This window comes from Phoenix dactylifera, chromosome 3 (assembly GCF_009389715.1).
Source record: "Phoenix dactylifera cultivar Barhee BC4 chromosome 3, palm_55x_up_171113_PBpolish2nd_filt_p, whole genome shotgun sequence".
In the NCBI taxonomy this organism is placed as follows: Eukaryota; Viridiplantae; Streptophyta; class Magnoliopsida; order Arecales; family Arecaceae; genus Phoenix; species Phoenix dactylifera.
The window spans coordinates 24,646,904-24,674,667 of NC_052394.1; the positions used below are offsets into that span (position 1 = coordinate 24,646,904).

Genomic DNA, 27,764 nt, shown 5'->3' on the forward strand with positions numbered 1-27,764 from the left:
ATAACTTTCTGCATGTAACTTGCCGTACAGAAGAGTCGATAGCGGCTTTCTGCATGCTGTCATATTTAAATTTCAATATATTTGATAAGTCCATGAGAAAAAGTATCTATTGCTAAGAGCTCATGCATTTCTATTGCAAGAGTCTCCCTTTTTTTTTAAGTGGATATTGTATTCAATAATGCTATTGACAAGGCATTTCTCATGATGTCATGAAATTCTTGTTTCTAGGATGATTGGTTATCATATTCTAATTTTATATAAACTTTAATAAGGCATACGATTTGTATAATAAATTTCTTTTCAGATGCTAATACAAATGTCTATTACAACGTAATTCAGATTGTGTAAGGTATATTATTTATGTGATATTTATATATGTTTATAGCCTCATCGCACATATAAAATTATAACTAGAAGGGTGAGATGGGAGAGGTTGGGGAAACGATGGAAAAGCCCCCAAAACTTGGCATAGGCAAGATTTAAACCCTCCACAACCATCAGAAGGCGAGAGGACCTTAGATGCTTGGCGGACATAAAAATTTCAGGCCGTGCTTTTAACATGACCGCCGAAAAAACCCAGCACCATCTTACGGTAGTATGATCCTGACATCGGGCAAAGCCTGATGGCTCCCTTTCAGACGAGGGCGTTGCTTATAACGCAGATGGTCATTATTCACCATTACCGTTCCAAGGGAGCAATGATGAATTCACCTAATAATATCGATGGAAACTGCTTGTGTCCAGCAGCAAGCAAGCAAGCACGCACTAATGTCGATCCATTGAACAGTCCGGACCATCTTACGGAGATGGGATGCAAGAAGAAGCGCTTAGGGCACAGCCTCTATATCAAGCCAGCCTGTAGGAACCACTTATGCCATCTTAGAGCTCTTTGCACGAGGTCAACTACATGCATGCATTGGTCCAGAATAATTTTCTTCCACAAGAGCTCCTGAGCCAGTCTCACCAAATACATACCATAAACAGTACCGGCTCATGGATGAAACTTGGTTCAGCCATGGCTATCCAAAAATATGCAACCAAGAAGCCCTAGAGAATAAAAAACTAAAAGGATACAGATAGCGATGATCCAAGTGTATCAGCTAACAAGTTTCTCCCTGTTTTCCTCCATGAGTTTCTGGAACTCCTTCCTCCCCGCAGAAACTAAGCCTTTCACCACATCAAAAGTAGTCAACCTTATGCTGCATGATGAAAAAGTTAATGAGCAAAGAGTGCCAAAGAATATTAAATCACAACAGTGATGTAGTTAAAGGATATTACAGTCATAACATCCTCAGGTGATTAGACTAATCCTGCAGTCACAAGAAATATACCTGCTGTTTGGCAGATTTTTCAATGCATTGGGGACGAAGCCCCGATACAACCCAATGAGACCATCACGTTTCACAATACCTGCATTCATGGCAAAGCCATATCAAGAAAATATTGATGGTGAATATGGAAATTTGATTAAAAGGGGTGTGCCATTAGCTTGTCATTGACTTGAAGGTGCTATTAAAATTATAGACCCTATTTTAAGCTTCTAAGTCATACAAATTAGAAGATGAGACATCTTTAGCTTTTATTCCTCAAGCCACCTAGCCAACAATCAAGTTTAATGTCAACTCTAACTGTAACAACCCAGGATCTCACCCAAAATAGCTAGCTGGAAGATATCATTTAGGTTTCTTGATCCTATATAAGTACCCAAGATCTATCCAGCGAATAACCAATGTGGGACTAAACACACGTCTGCACAGATCCTCACATACTTCACCGTTTAAGCTCTAACGTCCTCGTTAGGCTAAGGATTCAAATCTATTCAAATCTAATCACAAGTATCACAATCGGCCTATGGTCGGCCCCAATAGATCCGTGCTGTAGTGTTCCCTAGTCTACATAGATTATGGGTGGGGTCTGCTCTGATACCATTTGTAACAATCCAAGATCTCACCCAAAATGGCTAGTCTGAAGATTTTATTTGGGTTCCTTGATCCTATATAAGTATCCAAGATCTATCCAACGAATAACCGATTTGAAACTAAACACACGCCTGCACAGATCTTCACACTAACCAACAAAGAATCAGTCAGATTCATCATTCAGACTATCCGTAATGACTGAATGTACACCCCACTTTTCTTGTACTATTGTAAAGCAATGCATATATATCATTTCCAAGCTTTTGTGTCTGTGTTAAGCCAGCTCTGTGAGTCATTCTTTGCTATCACCTTAAAGGGTCAGAATTCACAACCTTTGCCAACACAATCAATCTCATGCACCATTTCTATTCTAAGCTCTCACCATCACTTGAGCTAGGAAGGGGCTGAGATGCAGTGGTAACAAATGACACATTATCTCAATTCATCAGATTGTACATAAAGCATTAATTGAATGAGTCAACACCCTAAGTAGCCATTGGATCAGCAAAGCAAATAAACTACGTAATAACTAGAAATATCATGTCTTACCTGGAAAAGCATCAAGAACAGTATTGTAAGGCGTGCCTTTCATTTGCATCTGCCTTCTCACAGTATCCAGAGGATAGCACATAAGTGTAGCAAGTGTTGCTGACACTATAGCAGTTGCCATTGATGTCTCTGGTCTCTTTTGATACTTCTCTGGAAGAGATTTCTTCACCCTGTCATTTATATATTAATGAGGAGAATGTCACTTTTACGTTAGAAACTATATCAGACTTCCTAAGTTATTAATGGAACATGGAGGCGGTGACCTCACAAGTCAAAAATGCAGAAGTTCACAGCAATATAAGGCGCTATTCCAATAAGAGAAGGACCAAGACCATTATAAAACGATGCCATCCCTTCTTCCCTCAGCATGTTCAGAGCAACCTGGCAAGTAACAAACTCGTCATTGTATCTATGGCAAAAGGAATACTGAGCATAATGGTTTTTACCTGAGACATAGTTCTGCATCCAGGTTCAACTGCAAGCCTTAGCCGCAGCACATCCAAAGGATATGTTATCTATCAAAGAGTGTCAAATAAGTTCAAATTATTGCATACCGTGTGTAATGTTACATGTGTAAATGCATTCTATTGCAGGAGGCAAAACAATATCAGAAAGTCTAATACAATCACCCACCAGCAAGCCCACCTATACAACCACATACTTGAACACCCAGACTGACCTATTCACACATACAAAAGCACATCTGCACACGATTAAATTGTGTCTTCATATAAAACTCACAAGTGTGGAGGTCATCCCAGCACAAGCCCCTGCAGCAAGCCTCCCAACTACAGAGAGTTCCCCATCTTTTTTCCTGAAAAGTTTCTGAAAGCCAAAATTTTAAACAGAAAAGTTTGCATGTCAAAGATTAAGCTCAAACAAGATATCACAGACTAAGTGAAACCTCAGAAGATTGTATTATATTAAAGGAATTTCCATTACCTTGTAAACCTCATAAGCAAAAAGCTGGACAGCACTGTATGGAATTATGCGTATCACCTGAAAATGATTCACACATATTGAGACCAGGAAAAGATAAATGAGAGCATTTGATGCAGCCGGAGAGGTAGCAGATGTCAGAAACCTGGGGAAGATTGCCTTTCCAATAGCCTTTAATACCTTCCTCCTTTCCTATCAATGTAATAGCCTAACAACAATATGAAGAAGCTAAATTTAAGATCAAATAAGATACTCCAAGAAACACCTAGGCTATCCATCATTAAAAGCATGAAAGAGTACAAGCATGATGCCACAACTTAAAAAAACTAATAAACACTGCAACCAAGATACTAGGAATGAAGACAGGACTAAGTTTTACAGGAGAAAAAGGGCATTAAAATTTATGTTCTTAAACAACTGTAAGGTGGAAAGAAATTTGATCTATTGCCCAAACTATAGGAAATTTGATCTAGGTTATTATCCTCAATGGTGATGAGCACTAAAGCTTAATATTTATAGAAATTTAAGACTGGTATCATCATAAATATATGTATGATCCAATAGCATTATGTAAATTCATACTCATCTTCTCTTCAAATGTTTTTAAATCCCATCAGCTTCTAAGTTATAAGCCAAAAAGATGAGGTATTTCTGCCTTCAATGCACACAATAGAACCACCACAAGCGACTCTTTACCACTCTATCCACCTTTGCTGGAACTCCCAAAGTTCCTCAAATGCAAAAATTTCCAATAAACCATCATGAAAAATATATTCTAGAGCTGCCTAAAGATCCTCATCTCTGCCTTGATATCATCTCTTTCTTGATAGCCAGATTTTAGTTACAAATTTCCAGAACCTGGGTAACCAAAAGATCAAACTAAATCGCCCCTTAAGATTGTAAGAAATTAATAAATGAAGGCAAGCTTTTCTGTCACTATGTCCTGAAGTCTGTAACACCATTATTTTCAATCTAGTGGATATATACATGTACACATACACTTATATGAAAGCAGTCTTAGATTTAGATGCAAGTGGACAAGTGCATGAGAACACGCGTGCACACATATCTGCATGCATTATTTTGCAACCCTATAAAATATTGGCATGTAAATGTATATGGGTATTACGTCCACATGCCTAGAGATGAACACGTACACATACCCACACAAATTTGCATAGATGTGCTTGCATGTTTGACCGTCATGTACAATTCAGGAGATATGAGACATATATACTAAATTTCCAACAGACATATTACAAAGAAAAATAAATTTCCTGTCCAATAAACACTTTTAAAGTGACAAAAAGCTTTATAGAGTGTAAACACCCAAAAATCACATGATAACCTGATTATAGTGATATAAAGACTTCAACCAACCTGTTAAAACATCTATCAAAAATTGTTCTGATTAAAATAAAACCTTTTTTAAAAGGAAATTAACTTCACTCAATTGGATCGTACGCACTGGCCTAGCTAATCAAAATAACAATAATAATAATAATAACAATAATAATAATAATGATAATAATAAAAAAGTCCATAATTTAAGAATTGCAATTCAACGATTCTGCTAAAAATCTTCCTTGGTTTGTCAACATATTATTTTTTCTTTTTTTATTAATTATGAAAACATAATCAAATTAAAACAAGTAAATATAGATGATTTTAAGACTTCTCTAGCATGCATCATTATCATTCCCTTAGAGAAAATTTATCCTTGCATTGTCAAGTTCTAACTTCTTGTAGAAAGTGACTTGGGAGGAAGAGGAAGGAGAAAGAGAGGGGTTGGCGGGGGTTCTCTGTTCCCTTTGCTTAATAAAAGACATCAAATACATGTATACACTCAGAATTTATAGGTATGGATATATATGTGTGTACATACAAAGTGAACACTCTTTACCAAAACCATACAAATTTCTTTTTGGAGAAAAATAAACACATTTTTTTGTATATATGAAATATGAATTTCCATTGATTTGTGTATATAATGCACCCTCACACTAAAGCATAAATACATACTTCAAAACTCAAGTCCTTATATAAAACACCATGCCCAAAGATGATTTTATAGAATCTATATACAGGTTTCATGATATGCAATCTCTTTCAAAATTTTGAAAAAATGAAAATAGAGTTACTAGCTTCTAGACTTAGGCCCTGTTTGGGGGAGCTTTTGGAGGGCCAGAAAGCACTCTCTGGCCCTTCAAAAGTACTTTTAGATGAAAAACTGTGTTTGGTAAATTTTTCAAAAAGCTGTTTCAGCTTTTGCGGGAAGCTGAAAGCAGCTTTTGGAAGGAAGCTCCAATTTGGAGCTTTTGGGAGGAAGCTGTTTCAGCTTTTTCGGAAAGCTGTATTTTTGACAAAAATGCCTATATTAAAATAACATAATTACATAGTTTGTCCCTTTATAAACTTAAAAATCTACTAGAGCCAAGAACCCTAGCCGTCAGACTCCCTTCCGTAAGAAAAGGTATTTTTCTTTTCAATTTTTGTATGCATCTCTTGAACCACATTTTAGAAAAAAAAATTTTAATCCTTCTCCATACCTTCCAAAATCAATCTATTGTTTTTTTTATCATCAACCTCGCGGCCCACGCTGAGGTCCTCCTCGAGCGTGGACCATGAAGAAGAGCCCCTGTACCGTGGAAAATTATTTTATGAGAAATTATGAGAAATTATTTTATACTAATAATTATAATATTTTATACCTTTATTTTTGTATTATACTATAAATATAATATCATATTATATTATATCATAATACATTAATATGTTATGTTAAATAATTTAATATTATGTTATATTATGAAAAATTAATTTATACTAATAATTATAATATTTTATACCTTTATTTTTGTATTATACTATAAATATAATATCATATTATATTATATCATAATACATTAATATGTTATGTTAAATAATTTAATATTATGTTATATTATGGAAAATTAATTTATACTAATAATTATAATATTTCATACCTTTATTATTGTATTATACTATAAATATTATATTATATTACATTACATTATAATACATTAATATGTTATTTTAAATAATTTAATATTATGTTATATCATGAAAAATTAATTTATAATAATTATTATAATATTTTATACCTTTATTATTGTATTATACTATAAATATTGTATTATATTACATTACATTATAATACATTAATATGTTATTTTAAATAATTTAATATTATGTTATATTATGAGAAATTAATTTATACTAATAATTATAATATTTTATACTTTTATTATTGTATTATACTATAAATATAATATATATTACATTATATCATAATACATTAATATGTTATGTTAAATAATTTAATATCATGTTATATATCCAAATATTAATTTACTCTAATAATTATATTACTATTATGCTATATTAACATAATATTATTTTATATTACAATAATATTATACTATATCGTATATTTTTGTATTAATTTATGTTATGTTTTATTATGTTCTGTTGTATAATACTATGCAATATCCTTTATGGTAATTTTGTCATACAAAAGTACTTTCTCGGTTTGTTTACTAAACACAAAACAAAATACCACAGCACTTTACGAATATAGTTACCAAACAGCAAACAACTTTTTATAACAGCTCTACTTCAGACAGCTCTACTTCCAACAGCTCTACTGCCAACAGTTCCCCCAAATAGGGCCTTACTAGTCTAGAGGTTTTGTTCAGCCAAGTTACTTCATTGGGCTCAAAGTTCTTTTCAACCTTCAAAGTGATGGGGACATCAGCTAGGTCCCCATTTTATTTGCATATTTGTTTATTTTTATTTCTGGGTTTATTTGCATTTTAGGGTTTATTTGTGGTTTATTTTATTTCTGGGCTTATTTGCATTTTAGGGCTTATTTGTGGGTTTATTGGGCATTATTTTTGTGTAAGGGGTTTTATTTTAATTGTTCTTATTGGGCCCTATTTATAGGGAACTTTTATGTTGATTAGGGTTAATGAAAGATTAACAATTTTCTTCCCCACGTCTCCTCCTCCTCTCTTTCTCCTCTTCTCCTTCTTTTCTTCCTCTTCCTCCTTCTCTTCTCCCTCTTCTTCTGTTCCTGATTTAAAATTGCAACGTGAGTACATCGTATCCACTGAAGTCTGCCTTCCCGGACTTGGTTCTACACTAACTTGGTATCAGAGCAAGGTTGGGTTTTGCCCCTGCTGCCAAAGCCCCGTTCCATCAGGGCCTCAGTTCCCGTGGGCTGCCGTCAGGTGAACGCCGTGTTAGCACTTCCATCTCCCGGCTATTTCATCCAAACCGAGAGCAAAAAAAAAAAGAAGAAAATATTCCCTCGCTCTCTCGGTTTTCACAGGAACGACAGAGGGAAACAATCCCTCGGTTTCAAAAAAAAAAAAGGGAACAGGGTTGTCGTCCCCGTTCGTCCGTCCGCCGCTACCATCGTCGCGGTTCCTCCGACGTACCCTGCCCGAGCCGCCGCTGCCCCACCACCTGCAACCACCGTCAGCCGGTGTATGGCCGAGCGTCGCCGGATTCCCAGATTTCTGTGGCCGCACAAGTACTACGCCGTACATCGACCACGGACGCCGGAGCGTGTCGAAGGGCCACGAGCGGTTCCCGCCGCCGGAAAGAAGAAGAGCGTCACCGCCCTCCTTGCAGCTTTGACCCTCGAACCCGCAGTCGCCACTGCGTCGGCCGCCCCGCCTGCAGCCGCCGGTCCGCCCTCCGTTCCGCACGCAGTCGCCGCTCCAACCACCGCCGCGTCCCCCGCCCCGCATCCGGTCGCCGCCGACCACGGAGCTGCGGCCGCGAACACCGTCGCCACGACGTTCGGCCATTCCGCAACCGCTGCCGAAGCGTCCGGAGCTCTCTCCCGAATCGATCGGGAGGTTGAAGAAGAAGCCAGGTAACGGGTAAGTCCTAAACCCGTTACCCACAAACCGGTAACCCGGTTCAGCGATCCATTTAAAAAAAAAAAAAATTCTTTTGCACGTGAATTGCACGTGTTGGGTTTCACGATTATCGGAACGGGTTCCAACCGAAACCCGAACCCGATAACCCGAACCCGTTAAGGTTCAAAAAAAAAAAAAAGAAAACCGTTGGATCACGTGACGTGCACGTGTCCCTAAAAAAAAAAAAAGGAAAATACTTACCTCTGTTCTGCCAAGAGGAAACCCAGAGGGTTTCCGCCGCCGCCAATCGCTACCGCTTACGCCGCCGCCACCTCGCCATCTCCACTGCCGAACCGCGCCGCCTGCGCACGACTCGCCGCGTCATTACCAAAGCCGAGCTCCGCCCTCTATTTCAAGTCGCCGCCGCTGCTGCCGCTCCATCTCTTCTGCACCACCTCCGCCGTCTCCGCCTTCACTTCGCCGGACCCACGCCATCTTCGCCACCGCCACCCCGAGCACCACCACAGCACCTCCCGACTTCGGCCACCATCCCAACCGTCGCTTCCTTCATCTTCTTCCCTTCTGTGCCCCCTTCTTGACACCGGATCCCATCTCCCCTTTCCTCAAATACCTCCACCGCCCGCCACCATTCAGAGTTTTTTCCCTCTTCCAGTTGTGGTTGCCGACCCCTTTCCCCTTTCCACCACACGCCACCACCCGCCACCTCTCCTCTCCATCTCCCTTCCATTTTTGGGCTCTCTTAACAATCCTTCACTCGAGCCCCATCACGCCCCTCTCCCCACCTCTTTCTGAGCCGCGCCCCATTTCTGCGCCCGATCCACCTGCGGCCCATTCCTGAGCCCGATCATCTGCGGTCCAACCGACTGCAGGGCCCGCCACTGCTTCAGAGGTCAACTCACAGGCCTCCTTCATTTACAGGCCCGCCAGCCACACTACACAGTACAGCCTATGGTTAGCAGGTTCAGCAGGCCCCCAAGTTGCTGTGATTCGACCAGATTCACGCCATCCGACGAGCCGACTCGCCGCGCCCCGACCGTCGCCCCAGCCCACGAGTACACGATTCTGATTGACTGCATTCACCACAGGTAATAGGTTCTTCCTCCTTTTGGGCTTGTTTATCTAATTATGTTCTAGTTCTCTTGCATGACAATCCTATTTTGAAACTTATTTTCTTGTCAAACTGCAAAACCTAGAACATTTAACACCACACCCGTCCTACCTACCATTTAAATCTAAGTATTAAATTAGCACACCTTAGCGACAGGACAGCCTCAACATCCATAGATCAGATTACTTTTGGACTTTGAATAACTGTAATACGTGTTTGCAACCTAATTTCTTATAGTGACTAATTTCCTGCCTTAATTCCGAAATAACCAAAGTGCAAATTAGTAATATTTAATTTTAAGTTATTTTTGTGAAAATTTGCTGATTTCCGAATTCATAGTAGATTGCATTAGTAGGTTGTCCTGCATCACATTTGGTCAGTTAGGGTTCATTAGTAGCATTACATATCATATCACCAATTAGAGTAGTTCCTGCATGCCAACCCGTAGTGGTAGAGAGTACCTCCTCACTGACTCTCAGACCCCTTTACCCACCATGGACCCCAGAGTTCTACAAGATATTTTGGAACAGTTAGCTGCATTACGAGCTGATCAAGATGAATTCAAAAGAGAGATCCGTGCTTTAGTGCAACATCCTAGGACTCCTGAACCGTCAACCCCAATCGCAGCTTATCCCGAGTTTGGGTTGACCACACCACCTGTAGCTTTTCCCCATCCCCCTAGGAACCAACTTCCTCTTGATCACCAGCGTGATCTTGACGAGCGACTACTTCGTACCGTACGAGTAGATGCTCCCACATTTGCTGGTCAATTAGAGCCGAGTGTGTACCTTGATTGGAGAGCAGCCATGGATAACTATTTTGAGTGGTACGAGATGACTGATGATCGAAAAGTACGGTTTGCTAAAATGAAGCTTATTGGACAAGCTCACTGGTACTGGCATAACGTAGAACATAGGCGTGAGACCCAGAGGCTTCCACGTATCACCACCTGGGAGGATATGAAAGAAAAACTGAATGAGAAGTATCTGCCATTCTCTTACCGACAACGCCTTATGGATAGGTGGCAGAAACTAACTCAAAGAACTTCAACTGTTGCCGATTACATTGCACGATTTGAGGAGTTTCACATGAGGTGCGGTGTAATCGAAGAGGAGACTGTTACTCTTTCTAGGTTTCGGGCAGGACTCCGCGAGGAAATCCAGAAAGAATTAATCCTCCGAGAGATTACCACCCTTGGCCAGGCATACCAGTTGGCTCAAGATGTAGATAGTTTTTTACGAGTCCCTGTAGTGAGACGTACCGACTCTCGGTTTTTACCTCCAGGAGCCCGACCTAATCAAAGCTATCTCCCGCAATCCAGACCACTCTCCAACCATCCTACCCAGCCCGGCTCTAGCCAAACACCGACTAGGCCGTTCCCGATGCCTGCTCAAAGTCCGTCAACTGATAAAGGAAAAGGCATATTAGGGTCCAACCCGCCCTCAAGAAGCCAAACTCAGTGTTTCAGGTGCCAAAAGTTTGGCCATATCGCGTCTCAATGTAATGCCAAGACTTATTTGATGACTGAACTGGAAGCAGGAACTCAGGAGACTGAATATGTCGAAGAAGTCTATGAACCAAACATCGAGGATTTTGTAGACGACTTTGGAGACGAACAGTCCGGGTTAGAGCTTGCCCAGCCTACACCCCAATACGAGCCCACTGATCGGAATGAACAAAATCCTAGGCTTCATGTAGTTAGGTGTACTCTAGCCCAAACAAAAACTGAACAAGATTGGCGTAGAACCTCCCTATTTTACACGCTTATTAAGATCAATGGTAAAACATGCAAAATCTTATTTGATAGTGGGAGTTGCATCAACGCCATTGCATCTGGAGTTGTTTCTCGCCTTGGCCTGAAATCTACCCCTCATCCTAATCCATATAAAGTAGCCTGGGTAGATAAGACGTCCATTTTGGTATCGGAAAGATGCCTTGTCCCGATTCAATTTCTATCTTATAAAGACGAGATTTGGTGCGACTGCCTTCCGATGGACGTAGGTCAAGTCATTCTAGGAAGACCTTGGTTATACGATAGGGACGTCACACTTCATGGTCGATCAAATTCGTGTAGCTTTATGTTCCAGGGTCGGAAAATTATACTGAATTCATTGCCTCCTAGAGAGCCTGGCCCTGAGAAGAAGGGTGCTACACCACGAAAAGACGAGTCACTTCACATCATTACTTCGAAAGAGGTAATGAAAGATATCGAAAGCCACTCACCTGTGTTCGCCCTTGTGGCTAGAGTTATCAATGGGAAGAAAAATGCCGAGCATCCGGCCGCCGTAGTTCCCCTGTTGGAGGAGTTTCACTCTGTTTTCCCAAATGATCTTCCAGCTGCACTCCCCCCGATGCGTGATATCCAGCACGTAATTGATCTCATTCCTGGAGCGTCATTGCCAAATCTTCCCCATCATAGACTCAACCCAAACGAGCACACTGAACTGAAACGTCAAGTTGACGAACTCTTCACTCGAAGGTATATTCGTGAGAGTCTGAGTCCCTGTGCTGTACCTGCACTCCTCACTCCCAAGAAAGATGGCTCTTGGAGGATGTGCGTCGATAGCCGTGCTATCAATAAAATCACGGTTAAGTATCGTTTTTCCATTCCGAGGCTGGACGACCTTTTAGACTATATGTCTGGTGCTACAGTTTTTTCCAAGATCGACCTCAAGAGTGGGTACCACCAGATTCGGATTCGTCCTGGGGATGAATGGAAAACCGCATTCAAAACCAAAGATGGACTCTACGAATGGTTAGTAATACCTTTCGGGTTAACAAATGCTCCAAGTACTTTTATGAGGGTGATGACACAGATCTTTCGACCTTTCTTGAATAAATTTGTCGTTGTATATTTTGATGACATCCTCATCTATAGTCAAACTCAAGAGCTCCATCTCTCACATTTAAGGCAAGTTTGTGATGTCCTGCGGAAAGAAGGTTTCTTTGCAAACCCTAAGAAGTGTGCCTTCCTGACTGATCACGTCACTTTCTTAGGGTTCATAGTGTCTTCCAAGGGTGTCTCCGCTGATCCAGAAAAAGTAAGCGCGATAGTCGATTGGCCTGAGCCCAAGACCCTAGCAGAAGTACGTAGTTTTCATGGTTTGGCTACTTTCTATCGTCGCTTCATTAGAAATTTTAGTTCGATAATGTCTCCCATTACAGATTGCATGAAGAAAGGAGACTTTATCTGGACTAAGTCAGCATCCCAAGCATTTAAAGATGTTAAGCATAGGATGACCAAAGCACCTGTCTTGCGCCTCCCCGATTTCACTAAGGTATTCGAGGTCGCATGTGATGCCTCTGGCGTTGGCATAGGTGGCGTGTTAAGCCAAGAAGGTCACCCTGTCGCGTTCTTTAGTGAAAAGTTAAGTGACGGCAGGTTGCGTTATTCCACCTATGATAAGGAATTCTATGCGGTAGTGCAAACTTTGCGACATTGGCGACACTATTTGCTACCGCAAGAATTTGTCCTGTATTCAGACCATGAGGCTTTAAAGTATCTCAATTCTCAAAAGAAACTAAACCTTCGACATGGCCGATGGATTGAGTTTCTGCAAGCCTATACTTTTGTGCTGAAACATAAAGCTGGAGTTGAGAACAAGGCTGCTGATGCGCTCAGTCGACGGATCTTCCTCTTATCCGTGATGAGCACTGAAGTAATTGGTTTTGAAAGGATCAGGGAACAATATACCACCTGTCCCGATTTTAGTGATGTATACCTGACCTTACGAGATGGAGTAGAGAGAGCAAGATGATTTCTTTTTACAAGATAATTATCTCTTTCGCTCCGACCGTTTGTGTATTCCTCGAACCTCATTGAGAGATTTTCTAGTATGGGAAGTACACGCTGGAGGACTGTCTGGGCATTTCGGGAGAGACAAAACCATTGAAATGGTAGAAAGACGTTTCTTCTGGCCGAGTCTCAAGAGAGACGTGGCCAAAATTGTCGCTCAGTGTCGCACATGTCAACTAGCCAAACAACGTAAACAGAACACTGGGCTTTACACTCCACTACCTGTTCCTGATTGTCCGTGGCAAGATGTTAGCAGGGATTTTGTGTTAGGGCTTCCACGTACCTCGACCAAACACGATTCCATTTTTGTAGTGGTGGACCGGTTCTCTAAAATGGCTCATTTTCTTCCATATTCTAAGACTTCCGATGCTTCTAGGATTGCGAAACTCTATTTTGACGAAGTCGTTAGACTCCATGGCCTCCTAAAATCTATTGTGTCCGATAGGGATGTTAAATTTATAAGTTATTTTTGGAAAACTCTTTCGCACATGATGGGTACCAAATTAAAATTTTCCTCTGCCTATCATCCCCAAACTGATGGCCAGACCGAAGTTGTCAACCGAAGTCTAGGAAATCTTTTAAGATGTCTGGTAGGTGAGCATGCTAGGACTTGGGATCTCGTGTTACCAACTGCCGAGTTTGCATATAATAGTTCGGTCAATAGGACCTTAGGCATGAGTCCTTTCGAAGTGGTGAATGGATATAAACCTAGGCAACCCACAGACTTGATTCCCATGTCTCATCAATATGGAGTCTCTGAGTCTGCACAATCATTTGCTTCACACCTGCATTCATTGCATCAGGAGATCAGCACACATATTCACTCTAATAACTTAAAATATAAATCCCTTGCTGATTTGCACAGACGTTATAAAGAATTGAATGTAGGCGATTCTGTCATGGTAAGAATTAGACCTGAACGACTTCCTTCGGGGACGTTCAAAAAGTTGCAATCTCGTAGTGCGGGACCGTTCAAAGTCCTAAAGAAAATCAGTTCGAATGCTTATGTTGTAGATCTTCCTGACGACTATGGGATTAGTGCGACATTTAATATTGAAGATTTAGTCCCATACAAAAAATCAACATTCATTCCTTCTGACCCTTTTGTTGATACATCCACTGTTGTTGATCACCCTGATCCCGCACCTGCTATTGAGCCTCCACCTCCACAATTTCATGCACGCAGAGAACACATAGAACATATATTAGATGAGCAGGTTATATCTACCAGGAGAGGAAGCTACCAACGTTATCTTGTTCGGTGGAAAGGTCGACCCGAATCAGATGTGACGTGGATTTCGCGAGCTGAGTTGCAGAGCCTTGACCCTGATCTTCTGGAGCAGTACGACAGCCGGCCAGATCTACGCTGGACTGGGTCGAGTTTTTCCCACCCGGGAGGAGTTGATGGGGACATCAGCTAGGTCCTCATTTTATTTGCATATTTGTTTATTTTTATTTCTGGGTTTATTTGCATTTTAGGGTTTATTTGTGGTTTATTTTATTTCTGGGCTTATTTGCATTTTAGGGCTTATTTGTGGGTTTATTGGGCATTATTTTTGTGTAAGGGGTTTTATTTTAATTGTTCTTATTGGGCCCTATTTATAGGAAACTTTTATGTTAATTAGGGTTAATGAAAGATTAACAATTTTCTTCCCCACGTCTCCTCCTCCTCTCTTTCTCCTTCTCTTCTCCTTCTTTTCTTCCTCTTCCTCCTTCTCTTCTCCCTCTTCTTCTGTTCCTGATTTAAAATTGCAACGTGAGTACATCGTATCCACTGAAGTCTGCCTTCCCGGACTTGGTTCTACACCACAAAGCAAATTCATCACCAAATCTTGTGACAATGTGCACAATGCTTCTGCTGTTCACATTCATCTTGCATGACTTTACATTCCACACAAGAACACCCTTCAATCTTAGATAGGGCGAGATAATAGAAGCATCATGCATACTGTGTCATAAGCACAATTCATGGCTTTTTAATACAACACAAGCTAGAAAGACTATGAAAATTTCACTTTCTCATAGATCATGAATTTGTTACACATTATGGAAGAAGTCTCACACGTCCAATGTTGCGGCATCACTGCTCAGCACTGTGTGTGTCCGTGTCCATGCGTGTGTGGACGCGTGTGTAAGAGAGAGAGAAGAGAGAGCCCAATTATGGCTACTTCTATCTTACCTACCTCTTGCCCTTACGTACTTCAACCAATGTTGGATATTCCATGAATACAAGTTAAGAGCACCAAATAAGTCCTAGCTCCTTTGGATACCTTCCATCTCTCTATCATTTGGAACTAGGCCAACAATTGGGCTGGATTGCTCCTAGGGCAAGAATGATCTAGACCCAACCTAGTCTTCTTTAGGTCATGATTTTAGACCCAGACCCGCCTACTGACCAACCAAGTCAAGTCGATGAAATTTTTTTAGACCCACTGGGTCAGGTCAAATTCAAGTCAAACACAAAACAATGCATTTGGGTCTGGATTGAGTCGAGTCTAAGTTTCGGTCTAGTGTAAGATTAGGAAGAAAAAAGAAGTGTGACATTTATTTAATGAAATTGAAACCAATAATTACATCATGGATAACACATAGAAAAGATTAGCAAGAGATGAGAAACCTCCCACTTCTTTCAGAGTTGTGCCATTGATCACAACCTTGAACACCTTCCATTATACCTCCAAAAATTTGGTGTCTGAACCCCCTTCGCTCAGTAAATCAACCTAGAAATGCTGCTGTTTGTGGCCCTTTTTCCTGTCCTCCCCCCCCCCCCCTCTTCATCTTCCTCGAATCCACTCCTCTTTGCTGTGACTGCTGATTCATCCAATCATCCTACTAGGTTTGCTACATCTTTTTTTTTTTTAAACATGGATTCTACCATCTCTGAGCGTTTCCATGGTTCTCTATGCTACCATCCTGCCTAGAAAAAGGTAGTGCGTCAAGTCCTTTATCCTAGTTGGGTGCGATTCTTGTCATTGAAATAGGAGCGGATAGCAACAGTCCAACTCCTCCTAAGTCATCCAAACCTCTGGTCGTGAACAAGGTTGTGGTGAATGTGCAAAGCAGGCAGCACAGCATGATGGACAGAGAGGATTTCAGAACGCATAAGAAGCAAAAGCAGCAGTTCGCACCTCGATGAAGCCAATTCCCTTTTTCCCAGTTCCTTCGGCAGCCCGCAGCCCATGAGTCTGAAAGCAGGGAGCATTGGATGTCAAACATGTATGAACAAGACACAACCGCATCAGCATTACAAGAGTCTCCATGAAACAAAATCCTGGAATCAATCATCTACTGGTCTGCTGATCGCAGCAGAAATGAGGGAAGTCCAGAGAAAGAGCGATAGGTCATCCGGCCATGGTAAGGAGGGAAGCAATGGAGGCATCGCAGATAAAGCGGGCAGGGAGGGAGGCCGGAATTCGTTTTGGGACGACTCGACCAGATACTGGGGGCACGGGAAAGAAAAATCTAGGGCTCGACGGAGAGAAAGAAAGACGATGGAGGGAAGGACGGGTGGGTATATTTATTATTTAATTGGAGGTATAAATGTTTTCTTGTTTTTTTGAAGGGGGGAGGGAAGACGGACGGACCTGCATGAGGAGCTTGATTCGATCGAGGGGGGCGGTGACGGTCTTGGCGGCGGCACCAGCGATGGCGCCGGCGGAGAAGAGCGCAACCCCATCCGGGACCAAGGCCAGCAACGCCTGCGGGTGCCTCACCAGCTGCGCCGCCGAGGGGAATCCATCCTTCTCCCTCTCCGCAACCAACGAGCCGATGCCGCCGCTGTTATCGTTGCTACCGTTATTGCTCTCATCGCCGCTGCCTCTGGTGCTGCCGTCACCCACGGAGACGGAGGCGAACGGGCGAAGAGACGTGGCGGGCCGCGGCCCAACCCAAGAAGAAAGAGGAGGTTCGCAATCGCCGGCCAAGTTGTCCTTCTGGAGGGCCGGGATGTGACGCCATATCAGCACTCCTTTTCTCCTCCCCATTGCCTCCTTCCCCCCGCACCCCCTCCTCCTCCCCTCAACAATTCAATTCCCTTCCCTCCCAGGCAAAACAACGAAACGAGGAGAGGATAGAGAGGAGGAAATAAAAACAGAGGAGGAGGGGCGGGCCTTGGGTCAGATAAGGGGTAGCTCGCACCGGGGAGTTTTGTCTTTAGTCAGAGACAGCACGGTGACGCAGCACAGCGGCTGCATTTCTGGCTTCCGGGGGGGGGGGGGGGGGGGGCGCATTGCACAATTGCTCTCTCTCTCTCTCTCTTCGATGATGGTGACAACAATGAATATGCGGAAGGAGTGCGGGCCCGTGATGTTTCGGCATGACAGGGTTATATATTGATTAAGCAATGCCCGCGGTCTTTGGCATGTTTAATGCACATGGGACAACTTGCAAACCTATTTGATTAAGCAATGCCCAAAAGAAGATAATCACAAGCGCGCGCGCGCGCAACCAGACACATGTTTATACATGTATGTAGACATTTATAAAACAAGAAAATGCATTTATTTGAAAAAGATATGTGATATTACTGATTGCTTCATCATGATGGAAAGTGTGATCATAATCTAGTCCAAAATTGAAAATAACTTAACATAATTAATATTATTACTAAAATGAATGGATGGATGAAGGCTCTTAATTAACAATGTTATTGTGGACTACCCGACATAAGTCGAAGCGTGACATTATGGATAGCTTCGCCATTGGCAAGAATATAGGACTATCAATTGTTTTGTCATGGGCGAAAAATATGGCACTATCAATTAGCTTGTTATGGGTGAGAAATGTGATTGTGGCTAATACAGAGTCAAAAAAATAAATAATTTATGGAGTACTCTTGGGATACTTATGGAATCTACGAAATGATCGTAAACCGATGGCAATGAACTATTATTGTGAGAAATTATCATGCGACCGAGTCGTTAGCTCATGCCATTTCTTCTTCTTTTTCTTTTTTTTGTTTTTTTTGTTTTCGTCCGAGCCACAAAATGCTTAGTGCTGAAGCTTGGAATTTGCTAATGAGAGGTGGAGAAGATTTAGAACATTTCGGATACGATCGGATGTTGGGGCCTTGTGATTATATTTTCCAAAGAGAAATAGTGGATGATTTTGTTTCATTCTTGAAAATGGCGATTAAAATCGTTGGCATTTTGATCATTCGGTAGGTCTGGCATATTTTATAGGATTATATCCTATGTAATGTGCGGCTGCATCGCGCGCCAGCCGGTTTTGAGGCATGATAGGATAGATCTATAGTAGTGCGTGTTTACCATCCCAGTCACACATTGATATGCACCATTTCATGGATGCCTCGTTCCAGGATGATCGGATGCACCTCAAGCACATCCAGGGCGATCAGATGCACCTCAAGCACATTTTTAAAATCAGAAGGATGGCCAAGTAGTTCGTATCTGGCACGTCGAGCCTTCGTCCATCTATTTCTATGCTTCTCACATCTTCAGGGAAGGGAGCATGCAAGCGGATTTTCATGCAAACCTCTCTCGCCTTGCTAGTCCTGATTTTTATGACGTATCCTCTAGACCCTCGTTAACTTTTCCTTTTTCTTGAGGGCTCAACTCGCTGCTATAAAAAAAAGAAAAAAAAAGTCTGCATCAAGAAAAGAATAAGCTTCATAAGAATTCAAAAGCAGAAAAAAAAAAGAAGAAGCTATCTGTCGTCACTTGGCACTCACATGGTACCAAGACCCAGATGCGGCGTTCTCATGGCACCAAATGATTCATCCAAATCCCCATTGCACACTTATTCAAAATAGAGTAATTTTTCACTTCTAGAAAAAGAAATGAGGTAGAGCTGCCTTGCACAGCATAACTCAATCCAAAATTGAATGTAATTATGTTCAAGATTTTTCTTTTTCTTTTTCTTTCTTTCTTGCTTTTTTTAATCGTGAGAACACAAGTCATATTCTGCACTGGAGCTCTTGAAGGAAACGTTTTTCTTTGAGAGAAAAATGTTTCTGCACAGCCAACCGACCAGCTCTAGAGATTCTTTAAAACAGAATGCGAGCAATATTTTTCTCAGGCATCTACGTCTTTTGATATTCTAAAATACATGACAGAGAGCAATTAGCACGAAATACTAATGAAATTCATGAATGTGGGCGTGCATTACTTTTGCATGAGCAACTCAGTTCAGCATGGAGAAGTCTAATTAGGATCCATCAAATATCCCTGCTTAAAAAGTACGATGGGAACATGCTAGCCTAATCCAGCTTAGAGGTAAATGAGGGCTTGGCTGGTATTCTTTATAGCATTCCATTTCCGTAGGATCTAACATCTTAAGCACACCTAAGTAAACGGGGTATTCTAGTCCCATTGTATTTCCCTGTGAAAAGTCCACTCAGAAGGGTTGATGGTGGATATTCCATCAGAAGTTACCAGATCATATGGTGAATCCTCTCCAAACTCGGTTGGCAGGGACTTCCAATGTAAAGAAGGCTCCCACTCAGCTTCTTTGAGGACCTTTAGTATCTCTTCCGCTACTATCCTGCTCCCTGCAGAGGACAAGTGAATCCCATCACTGGGATGGAGTTTTTGTCAGTACAAAATCTTGAGATAGACATTGTTCATCCACAATGCACATAATTAATCATAAGCCATAAACCAACCAACACCCCCCCACCCCCACCCCAAAAAGAAGAAGAGAGAGAGAGAGAGATGAAACAAGCAAATTTCTTGGATCAAAACATCATTGCAGATACGTATGGATTATCAGATAAGCAAAGCAAATGGATCAGCTATAGAAAACAATCAGTACGTTCTAAGGAGCAAATGAAAGTATTAGCAAGATCTTATAAAAAAAACAATGTAGTGACATGAGACAGAAAACAACTAATAATGCCAATTTGTCATAGTAAACAAGAAATGCATGACATAAAAACAAAAAAACTGTCTAGATTTTCTTTTCTTTTTCTTTTCATTTTGGTAAGAAAGGGTGAGCCTTGGTGACACACTAAAGTTGCAACATTGTGACCTACAGGTCATGGGTTTGAAATATGAAAACAGCCTCTATGCACGTGATGATGATAAGGCTGTGTACACCCTTTCCAGACCTTGCAATGGCAGGAGCCTAGTGGACTAGGTCATCCTATTAATTTGGTAAGAAAGGGTCCAGACCTTTTTCAGTAAGTTGAGCAGAGACTAATAACAAGCCATAATGAAGCAGACTCACGTAAAGCAAATATTAGCCCAGTCATCCTGCTTCTGTATTGCAGTCCAAAGATCAATAGCCTTCACATCCATATCGTTGCACAGTTTTATACAAGCTTCTGAGTATCTTTGGCAGGTTTCGTTTGTTCGCACTATCTCACTTAGAGCGGCACTGAATTGGAGCACAGACTGAGTTAACTTAAAAACAAGAACAGCAAGTACCCTTAAAAACAAGAGCAACAAATACAATAAATGTGCAAGCATTGTAGCACCTTGTTGACTGACGAAGCAGTTCCTCATTGATCGGAGGACAAGTGAGGAAAATAATGCGTGTCTTTTCAGATAGGCTCTGAATACAGAGTAGTTTGTCATGTCAACAAATTCTGCAAAAATTATGTTTCAATAATTTTAGACTAAGAGTCACCTTAAGATGATCTGCAATCCTACTCATGTTTTCGGTGTATTCTGGAAGTGGCACATGAGGACCTAGGCCAGATGGGTGAGGTCCAATTGAGTCATTGCCACCAAAGTAAACTATTATCAATGAAGGTTGCACAGCTGCATCCTAAGACAAAATAAACAGATATGATGTAACTTAGCCAATATGATATGAAGGGAAAAAGTAAAATAATATTATTATGTAAGTAACCCATTTAACTCTTAAAATTATAAAGTTGTATTTGCATCACTTCAATTGTTTTTCTGTTTTAAAAACCCAAAACAGAAATTTTCTTTCTATTTTTTTCTAAATTTTTTAAGCCTAAACATGCATATCAGAGCTGATTGTTTTTAACAGGATAAACATAAATCTATGAATAAGCAGCGAGTGGTGGTGGTGCGGCAATAGTGGTGGAGGTGGTGGTGGCAAAATAAAACCAGATTCTCAAAAAAAAAAGTGGGACAAGAGAAAAGAGGTCGAACATGGTTGTGAGATGATATTGATCTGGTGGTTAGGTAGTTAAAGTAAAGGCTGAGAAGAAGCTAGCTAATGCAATGCTCCACCTAATGGTTATATGACTCTAGACTATGATATATCAAATTATTGGACAAAAGAGGTTAAATGGCAGATATAAGAGGCTGAAGATCAACCAAGTTCACCAGAATGTCATGGATGCTCTGAAAATTGTGCTAGAATAAAGACTGAAAGCTGATTCTGAAACCTTTTCATATCACAAAAAACCTGCTGCGACCTCCAGACCACTTGAAAACCAATTAAAAGAGGACCTGGGGTGACACCTGACTTACAAGTCCAGTGTCTACAATGGCTGACTAGTTTTTATAAACTGAAACCACAATAGGTTTTTACAAATGTGATGTATATTGGACTAGTCAGCCTTGATTTAGTTTAGACATTCGATTTGCAGTTTTCCTATTCATTTGTTCAGCTTAATTTTTGATAAGTCAAGAACACATACGGCTGAGATTAAAAGATCTCAAAGTCAATAGTTAGATGGGCTGCCGAGGAATCATCACTTAAATTATTAAGTTGCATCAGATCGAAAAGAATTAATTCGCCGGGTGATTAGTATGGGATTACTTTTCACGGTTACTTAGCATGAACAGTAATCAGGGCTGGCGAGCGATAGGGAAAATGGGAAGATGGGTTGCAGGGTTTTATATGAAGGGATTCTATGCTATGTATTTTGGCTGAGTTTTGGAGATTAGAGATAAAAGGAGGTTTCTTCCTTTTCTTTTCCAAAGGTCACCAGTCGGTGTTGTCTTTCTATTCTCTTCTCCTCCATCTCCTTGCTCTCCTTCTATTTGTTATGTTTCGCATTCTTCTCTTTCTCTTTACATCCTCTTTTATTCAGTTTCTACAATGAAAATTGTTGTTGCGATTTATTTTTTCAGTATACCAAGTTCCAATCTGCTGGAGCTAGAATTCTGTTTGCCTATAGATCTCTGTTTGATCTTTTACTTCAACTATGTTTTATCCACTAAAATTCTCTGGACAGTACCTCAAGATCTTTTTCAAATCCTAATAAGACCCTCTAAAGGGCCTTCAAACAATCAATTGTGCAGTCCAAACCGTAGGGCTAAATCAACAAATACCTGAATCATTATTGAAATTTCGATGTATTTTCTTTTCTTATAAATTTTATGTTTTAAATTTTCTACTACTTTGGGTATTATTTAATTATTTTATTTATGGTGTCACTGGCGACTAGGTTGATTTACAGTTAAACTGTGGTTAAATAGTTGACCTATGACTAGCCAACTAACACGGGCGAGTCCAAGATAACGATTTCAGACAATTGCTAGAGGCATCATTAAACAAGAAAGCTTGCTAATAGATGATACTAAAGCTGACAACAAATGGAAGGGAAAGGCTTGATAATTATTTTTTTTTCTTTTTTTTACATCCACAAAAGATTATGATTTGTGAAAATAAAGATCGGTATAGAAGCATGAGTTATATCCACATGTCGATGGAAGTAAATAGGTGTCACGCATTATCTACGCTAGCATGTGGAAATGCACATGGTTTCTTTAAGAAGGAGATTTGGATGATTACGGCTCTGTGAATCAAGAAGTTTCATATTGGATTTGATATATATTCTCCCCTTTTTGTTTACTTACTTTTCAGAAGGACTCTTAAATGGAAGAATGGGCACGGAGATCTCAAATGGATGAGGAGATTAACATAACTAGAGAAATCTTGAGAATAAGAAGGAATGACGCTGCAGGTCTTTTTTTAATTCGAATTTCGAGCATTATATTATCTTTCACTATAATACTTGGATAGGGCGGTAAAAGAGAGAGAGGTTGAGGGCTTCATGGGCCATGAACAGATGGCTCGATAGTTTGCATTATAAAGCAAAGATATGGGTGTAACTTATAGGTTCTAATGCTTTAGTAGATAGACAAGCAGGAGCCAATAATGATGCAAGTACATGTGCATGGATACCATACAATTTGCATGCCATTTTCAAAATATTAAATGGCCAAATTTGGAAATGTTATTAAGATGAAAGTTTCAGGTCTCTTTCTCTTCTTTCAACAAGCCCAAGAACATTAGAATTAGAGTTATGGTTGGAAAGTTATAAGTATGTTAACAGGCAGGTGTCTTTTGACCTTTCAAATTTTCTAAGAGAATTTGGTTTTAGCTTTGTTGTCTTTTATTGTGTGAGTTACCCATATCAAGGTGACTCTTGACCTTTTATTTTCTTTTGTCTTTTCATGTTATCCATGACTTGCCTATAAATAGTCATGAATTGTAATGAGGAGGCATCCAAGCTTTGAATGAAAGTTATCTCCCTTCTCTGCAAAGAATTTGTTTCTTGTCTTTTCTCCCACTTCCATTGGATTGTCGATCTAAGCGGTATCAAATAAACTCGACTTTTCAAGACCTGAATAAAATATTGGCATTTTTCACTCAAGTAAACCAATGTATGTGATCGATACTTTTTCTATGTCACTACTAGAGGTAGCCAAGATAAACGTGAACTGCATAAAGTGAACCAATTCTCTGACAGAAGGCCTTCCACATTTACAATAAATTTTGCATGCAACCAGCTCACTACTTGGAAAGACATATAAGCATTCTAAAATGAGCTATAATAGCTCCAACCACTTGCACAATAGCCTAAAAGAGTAGTCCTTTAAGCATATTATGTGAAACACCTATCTAAGTTATTCAATGATTTGATGTTCAAATAAATCATAATTTATACCTTCGGGAAGATTTTGTCAACCACTTGTAGAGCACGTCTTGAGTTCCAACCAGTATACCCTCGCAGCAAAATATCGGCCTATTCCAAAACACAGAAAAAAGAATAAAAGTTGCCACGTGATAATAGAAGTTGTACTGAAATTCAAATGCTAACTAAATATGTTAACCTAGATGCTTCATGGACCTAGGTTTCCTATGCTAGATATAAGGTCAAAAAATTGTGCAGGGAAAACTTTAGGCAATCATTTACTTTTTGGTGTTGCTGTTCACTCTAACTATATGAAGCATCTTCTAATGCCCACCCCCATCATATGGGTTAAGCGAAAAGTTCCTTAGATTTTCTAGGTTCCAAATTTTGAACAGCAAACCCTCTGTTTGAAAAGTAAGATAGTCTTATATTTCTCGAGGAGGAAAAGAACTCATGTATTTGGACTTAAAACCACAGGTCAGTAAATCTGTGATGCAGCAAAGAGTTTAAGTGCATGTAAGGCCTTAAGCAACGGTGCATTAACCTCGCTCCCATCTTTACTTAATCATTTCTTGTTTAATTCCTTCATGGGCTCTTAACCAACAAATTTAAATAGCGTTACTGTAAATGTTCATTAAATTGTTCCTGCTGATATCTGAGAGAAAACTTATCTCGGATTTACCAGTTAACACACACAAAAAAAAAGGATAGATGGTGAAGACTTATCTAATGATAGGGCCAGGGGCCAGATCAAGTAGAGAAGCACATCTAAGGTTGTATCCAGCGCATCTTTAGAGAATAGGCAGAAACTCATAAGATAGTTACATGGTCCGGAAGGTAATATGACTTAAGTAATTGTGCAATAAAGATGACCAAGACCTATAAAATGAGCATGATATATACATAAAGATCTCAGAAAAACCTCTCAATCTCTCTCTCTCTCTCTCGGTGTCTCCCCCTCTTTCTTTTGAAAGTTCCTGATACACCACCTATCCTTTTTTCTGTTTTTCCCCTTCTTCATTTCCTTGCCTTCAAGCCCTAGCACTTCTGATGGGTTCATCATCCTCTTCACTTGCAATGGGCCTTGAGAAGGATCACAAGTCATAGCTTGGGAGCTCGTAGGACAACCTAATGCATCTCTCTCTTTCTCTCTCTGGGGGGAGGGCGGGCGGGATGGAAGATCCCTTGTTTGAGGACAATATCTTAAAAACCCTAAACCAAAACCAAGTTCTTCTGATTCTCTTCCATGATGTTACCAGTAAATGAACTGACCTAAGATTTATTCAAACACCATCTCCCAAGCTTGTGTCTTCTGGACAAAAGAGTAATCTTGACAACAATATACTTAATTAGGTACAGGGTCACTATACTGTGCATATTTTCCATTCACTAAAGCATGCCTTTCTGACAAGGAGAATGAAGCCTCTCCCACTTAATCAGACAAATTCACCAAGAAACAAGATCAGAATAACATTTGTCGCAGCATTACTAGAATATATGAATTATCAGAAGATCTGTCCAACAAAATTACATGTTAAAAACATGGTAAGAAAATACTGAAAATTCAAGATGGTTGACACTAAGCATACTGATGCATAAATTCAATCGAAGTGACATGGCATGTATAAAAGGGTCTAAATGGCTGCTAGATGAAGGAGATAACATCCGCCTAGGAAGAAGTTTGCTTTGTACATTGGATTAAAGTGAGAGGCTGTCGTTAAAGGACCATAAGCTCCCAAATTTAAGAAGCAAGATAAGGTAAAAAAGGAATAAGAAAGTGAAGGTAACCTCAAAGAACCGACCTAAGCAGGTAAAGATGTGCAAACATGGACCCCAACTTCTCTAGTATGAAGAATTATCTAAATGGGCTCAAAGCCTAAATTCATTTATATGTTGCAGTTTGCTAGATTTTGTGGAATGCATTTGAATTTATACTACTATAACCAACATGGAGAAGAGGCACAGAGTCAGCCAACGAACCATGGATCGATAAGTTGTCGAATAGAGCACCAAGGCCCTCACCAAGAAGATGAAGAACAGGTCGAAAGAAGCACAATAATGTGGATCGAGATGAAAGTTAGCAACTGCAGAGTTAAATTTGACATGTTTACCAGTAGATTGGAAGATATGCATTGGAGTTGATGTCTGCACTAAGTAGTCACTGTCTTCTTTTTAAAATGCTACTTCAAGAAGCACTGCAATTGAATGCCATTGCTTCAGGTGACAATTTTTAAAGTACTTCTCTCAAGAAATTGGATCAAAGTGTGCAAATCTGTGCAATATTGCTTAATCGAGGCTTCTTTCTTACTCAACAAGACTTCAAATAGTAATTCAACCAAATGCTGCAAAGCAACAAATTAACTCGACTTAATCAATTTTTTTTTTGTGTGCGTATGGTGTTTCTTTTCTTTTCTTTTATTTTTTGAGGGGTGGGGGGGTGAAGGATGAAGAAATTTTCCTACGAGACCAAAGCAAAACTAACCATTTCACAGCTAACCATTATATTAAAATGTCTACATAATGAAGACCCTATGTGAAGTCTGAAAGAAGTTCATGATCTGAAAGTCCAAAATAGAAAAGCATCCTGACAGAACAAGAAAAGAAAAACAGTGTACACCCGAAGATGAAAAATGTAACCATTAAAAAAGAAACAAGCAACTCAACCTTAGGAAGTTTGGGCGCGTTAGTAACAACAGGGAGTGCCCTTCCAGCAATTTGCAATATTCCATTTTCATAAATGAAAAGAAAACCACATAAGATGTGGTACCGTAGAAAGCATGGCCGTCAACACTAGAGAGATAAACATTCCATACACCAAGAAATGAAAGCTGGGTAAGCATATTTGCAATTGTATGATTTTAGGCAGATGCACACAAAATTGTTGCTTATACATTTCTACTAATAAAGCAGATGATCCCGGCACTGCTATGAATTCTGCAGTGCAGATTCAGATCTGCGTGTGGCATAGTGTCCGAGGCATGATGGCTCGAAGGGGAGGAACAGAAAGTAGTTGTTCCATCAAGAACAGGATAACTAGTGAGAAATGGGTAGAACCTAGTAAGGATTTTTATTTTTGAAGGCCAGCGTATCTATATTATCTCTACTCGTGGAAAGCTTCATGCTTGAATGCACTAGTCTAGCTTGGGTTCAACTTGGGTCGCTTGGTTCTCTAGGTTCCTGTCCAGATGTTTCCTCTCCATCTCTAGTGTAGGTCAAAGTGAGGGCAGTTTCTGGTTAAGGAAAGTCATCTCCTCAGTTCCAACTTTCTACGTGACATTTCATACCATTGCTTTGTGAAAAGGTTTTGCATTCATCTAGATAGGGAATTAGTTGGTTGTTTGGACTGGGGGGTGGAGAGGGAGGAGGCTGCGTACCTTGCGGGCGTATACGTCGGCGAGGATAGCTCCCCATCCCCCGTTGCTAAAGCTGTACTGGACGATGGAGGAGCCAAAAAGAACGAACACCGGTCGCAATGGCCCGACCATCCCTCCTCCTCGATACTCCTTTCTCCTCCTCTTTCTAACCTCTTTTATCTACTCTCCCTGTGCGCGCGCGCGCGCGCGTGTGAATGTACATAATGAATGATCTCAACCGTGTGAATGTACATAATGAATGATCTCAACCGTGCGAATGTACATAATGAATGATGTCAACCGGGTGAATGTATATAATGAATGATCTCAGGTTGAGGTTGGTGGCGAGTAAACCACAGCAGCAGCCGCAGTAAAGATGCTGT

General features: G+C 40.4%; 2 protein-coding genes across 4 annotated transcripts; both read right to left on the minus strand.

Annotated features, from left to right (window-relative positions):
• Window positions 1-867: 867 nt before the first annotated feature.
• On the minus strand, window positions 868-17,396 carry LOC103704018 (thylakoid ADP,ATP carrier protein, chloroplastic). The gene is made up of 10 exons (XM_008787132.4): window positions 16,809-17,396; window positions 16,353-16,409; window positions 3,553-3,615; window positions 3,411-3,467; window positions 3,210-3,293; window positions 2,915-2,983; window positions 2,737-2,849; window positions 2,469-2,638; window positions 1,332-1,410; window positions 868-1,199 (listed from the first exon to the last, which is right to left on the minus strand). The coding sequence occupies exons 1-10, from the start codon at window positions 17,205-17,207 to the stop codon at window positions 1,097-1,099; spliced, it is 1,194 nt and encodes a 397-aa protein (XP_008785354.1). The 5' UTR covers window positions 17,208-17,396; the 3' UTR covers window positions 868-1,096.
• A 101-nt stretch (window positions 17,397-17,497) lies between these two features.
• On the minus strand, window positions 17,498-27,634 carry LOC103704017 (GDSL esterase/lipase CPRD49-like). Of its 3 annotated transcripts, none has more exons than XM_008787131.4 (7): window positions 27,403-27,634; window positions 24,062-24,139; window positions 20,812-20,952; window positions 20,660-20,736; window positions 20,410-20,559; window positions 19,617-19,758; window positions 17,498-18,801 (listed from the first exon to the last, which is right to left on the minus strand). In XM_008787131.4, the coding sequence occupies exons 1-7, from the start codon at window positions 27,511-27,513 to the stop codon at window positions 18,769-18,771; spliced, it is 732 nt and encodes a 243-aa protein (XP_008785353.1). In that variant the 5' UTR covers window positions 27,514-27,634; the 3' UTR covers window positions 17,498-18,768. The 3 variants fall into 3 exon arrangements, with proteins under 3 accessions (XP_008785353.1, XP_008785352.1, XP_008785351.1); XM_008787130.4 differs by having other exon boundaries at window positions 17,500-18,804; XM_008787129.4 differs by lacking the exon at window positions 17,498-18,801 and having other exon boundaries at window positions 19,310-19,758.
• Between the last annotated feature and the right edge of the window lie 130 nt (window positions 27,635-27,764).

Excerpts from the sequence above, each read along its gene's own strand:
- LOC103704018 (XM_008787132.4), bottom strand. The coding sequence starts at position 17,207 with ATGGGGAGGAGAAAAGGAGTGCTGATATGGCGTCACATCCCGGCCCTC. Across the intron at positions 3,616-16,352 it reads AGGGAATTGGCTTCATCGAG|GCTATTACATTGATAGGAAA; the intron begins GTGCGAACTGCT and ends TATTGTTGTTAG. Across the intron at positions 1,200-1,331 it reads AAAAATCTGCCAAACAGCAG|CATAAGGTTGACTACTTTTG; the intron begins GTATATTTCTTG and ends TTCATCATGCAG.
- LOC103704017 (XM_008787129.4), bottom strand. The coding sequence starts at position 27,513 with ATGGTCGGGCCATTGCGACCGGTGTTCGTTCTTTTTGGCTCCTCCATC. Across the intron at positions 20,953-24,061 it reads TTGACAAAATCTTCCCGAAG|GATGCAGCTGTGCAACCTTC; the intron begins GTATAAATTATG and ends ATTTTGTCTTAG. Across the intron at positions 20,560-20,659 it reads CTGCTTCGTCAGTCAACAAG|TGCCGCTCTAAGTGAGATAG; the intron begins GTGCTACAATGC and ends GCTCCAATTCAG.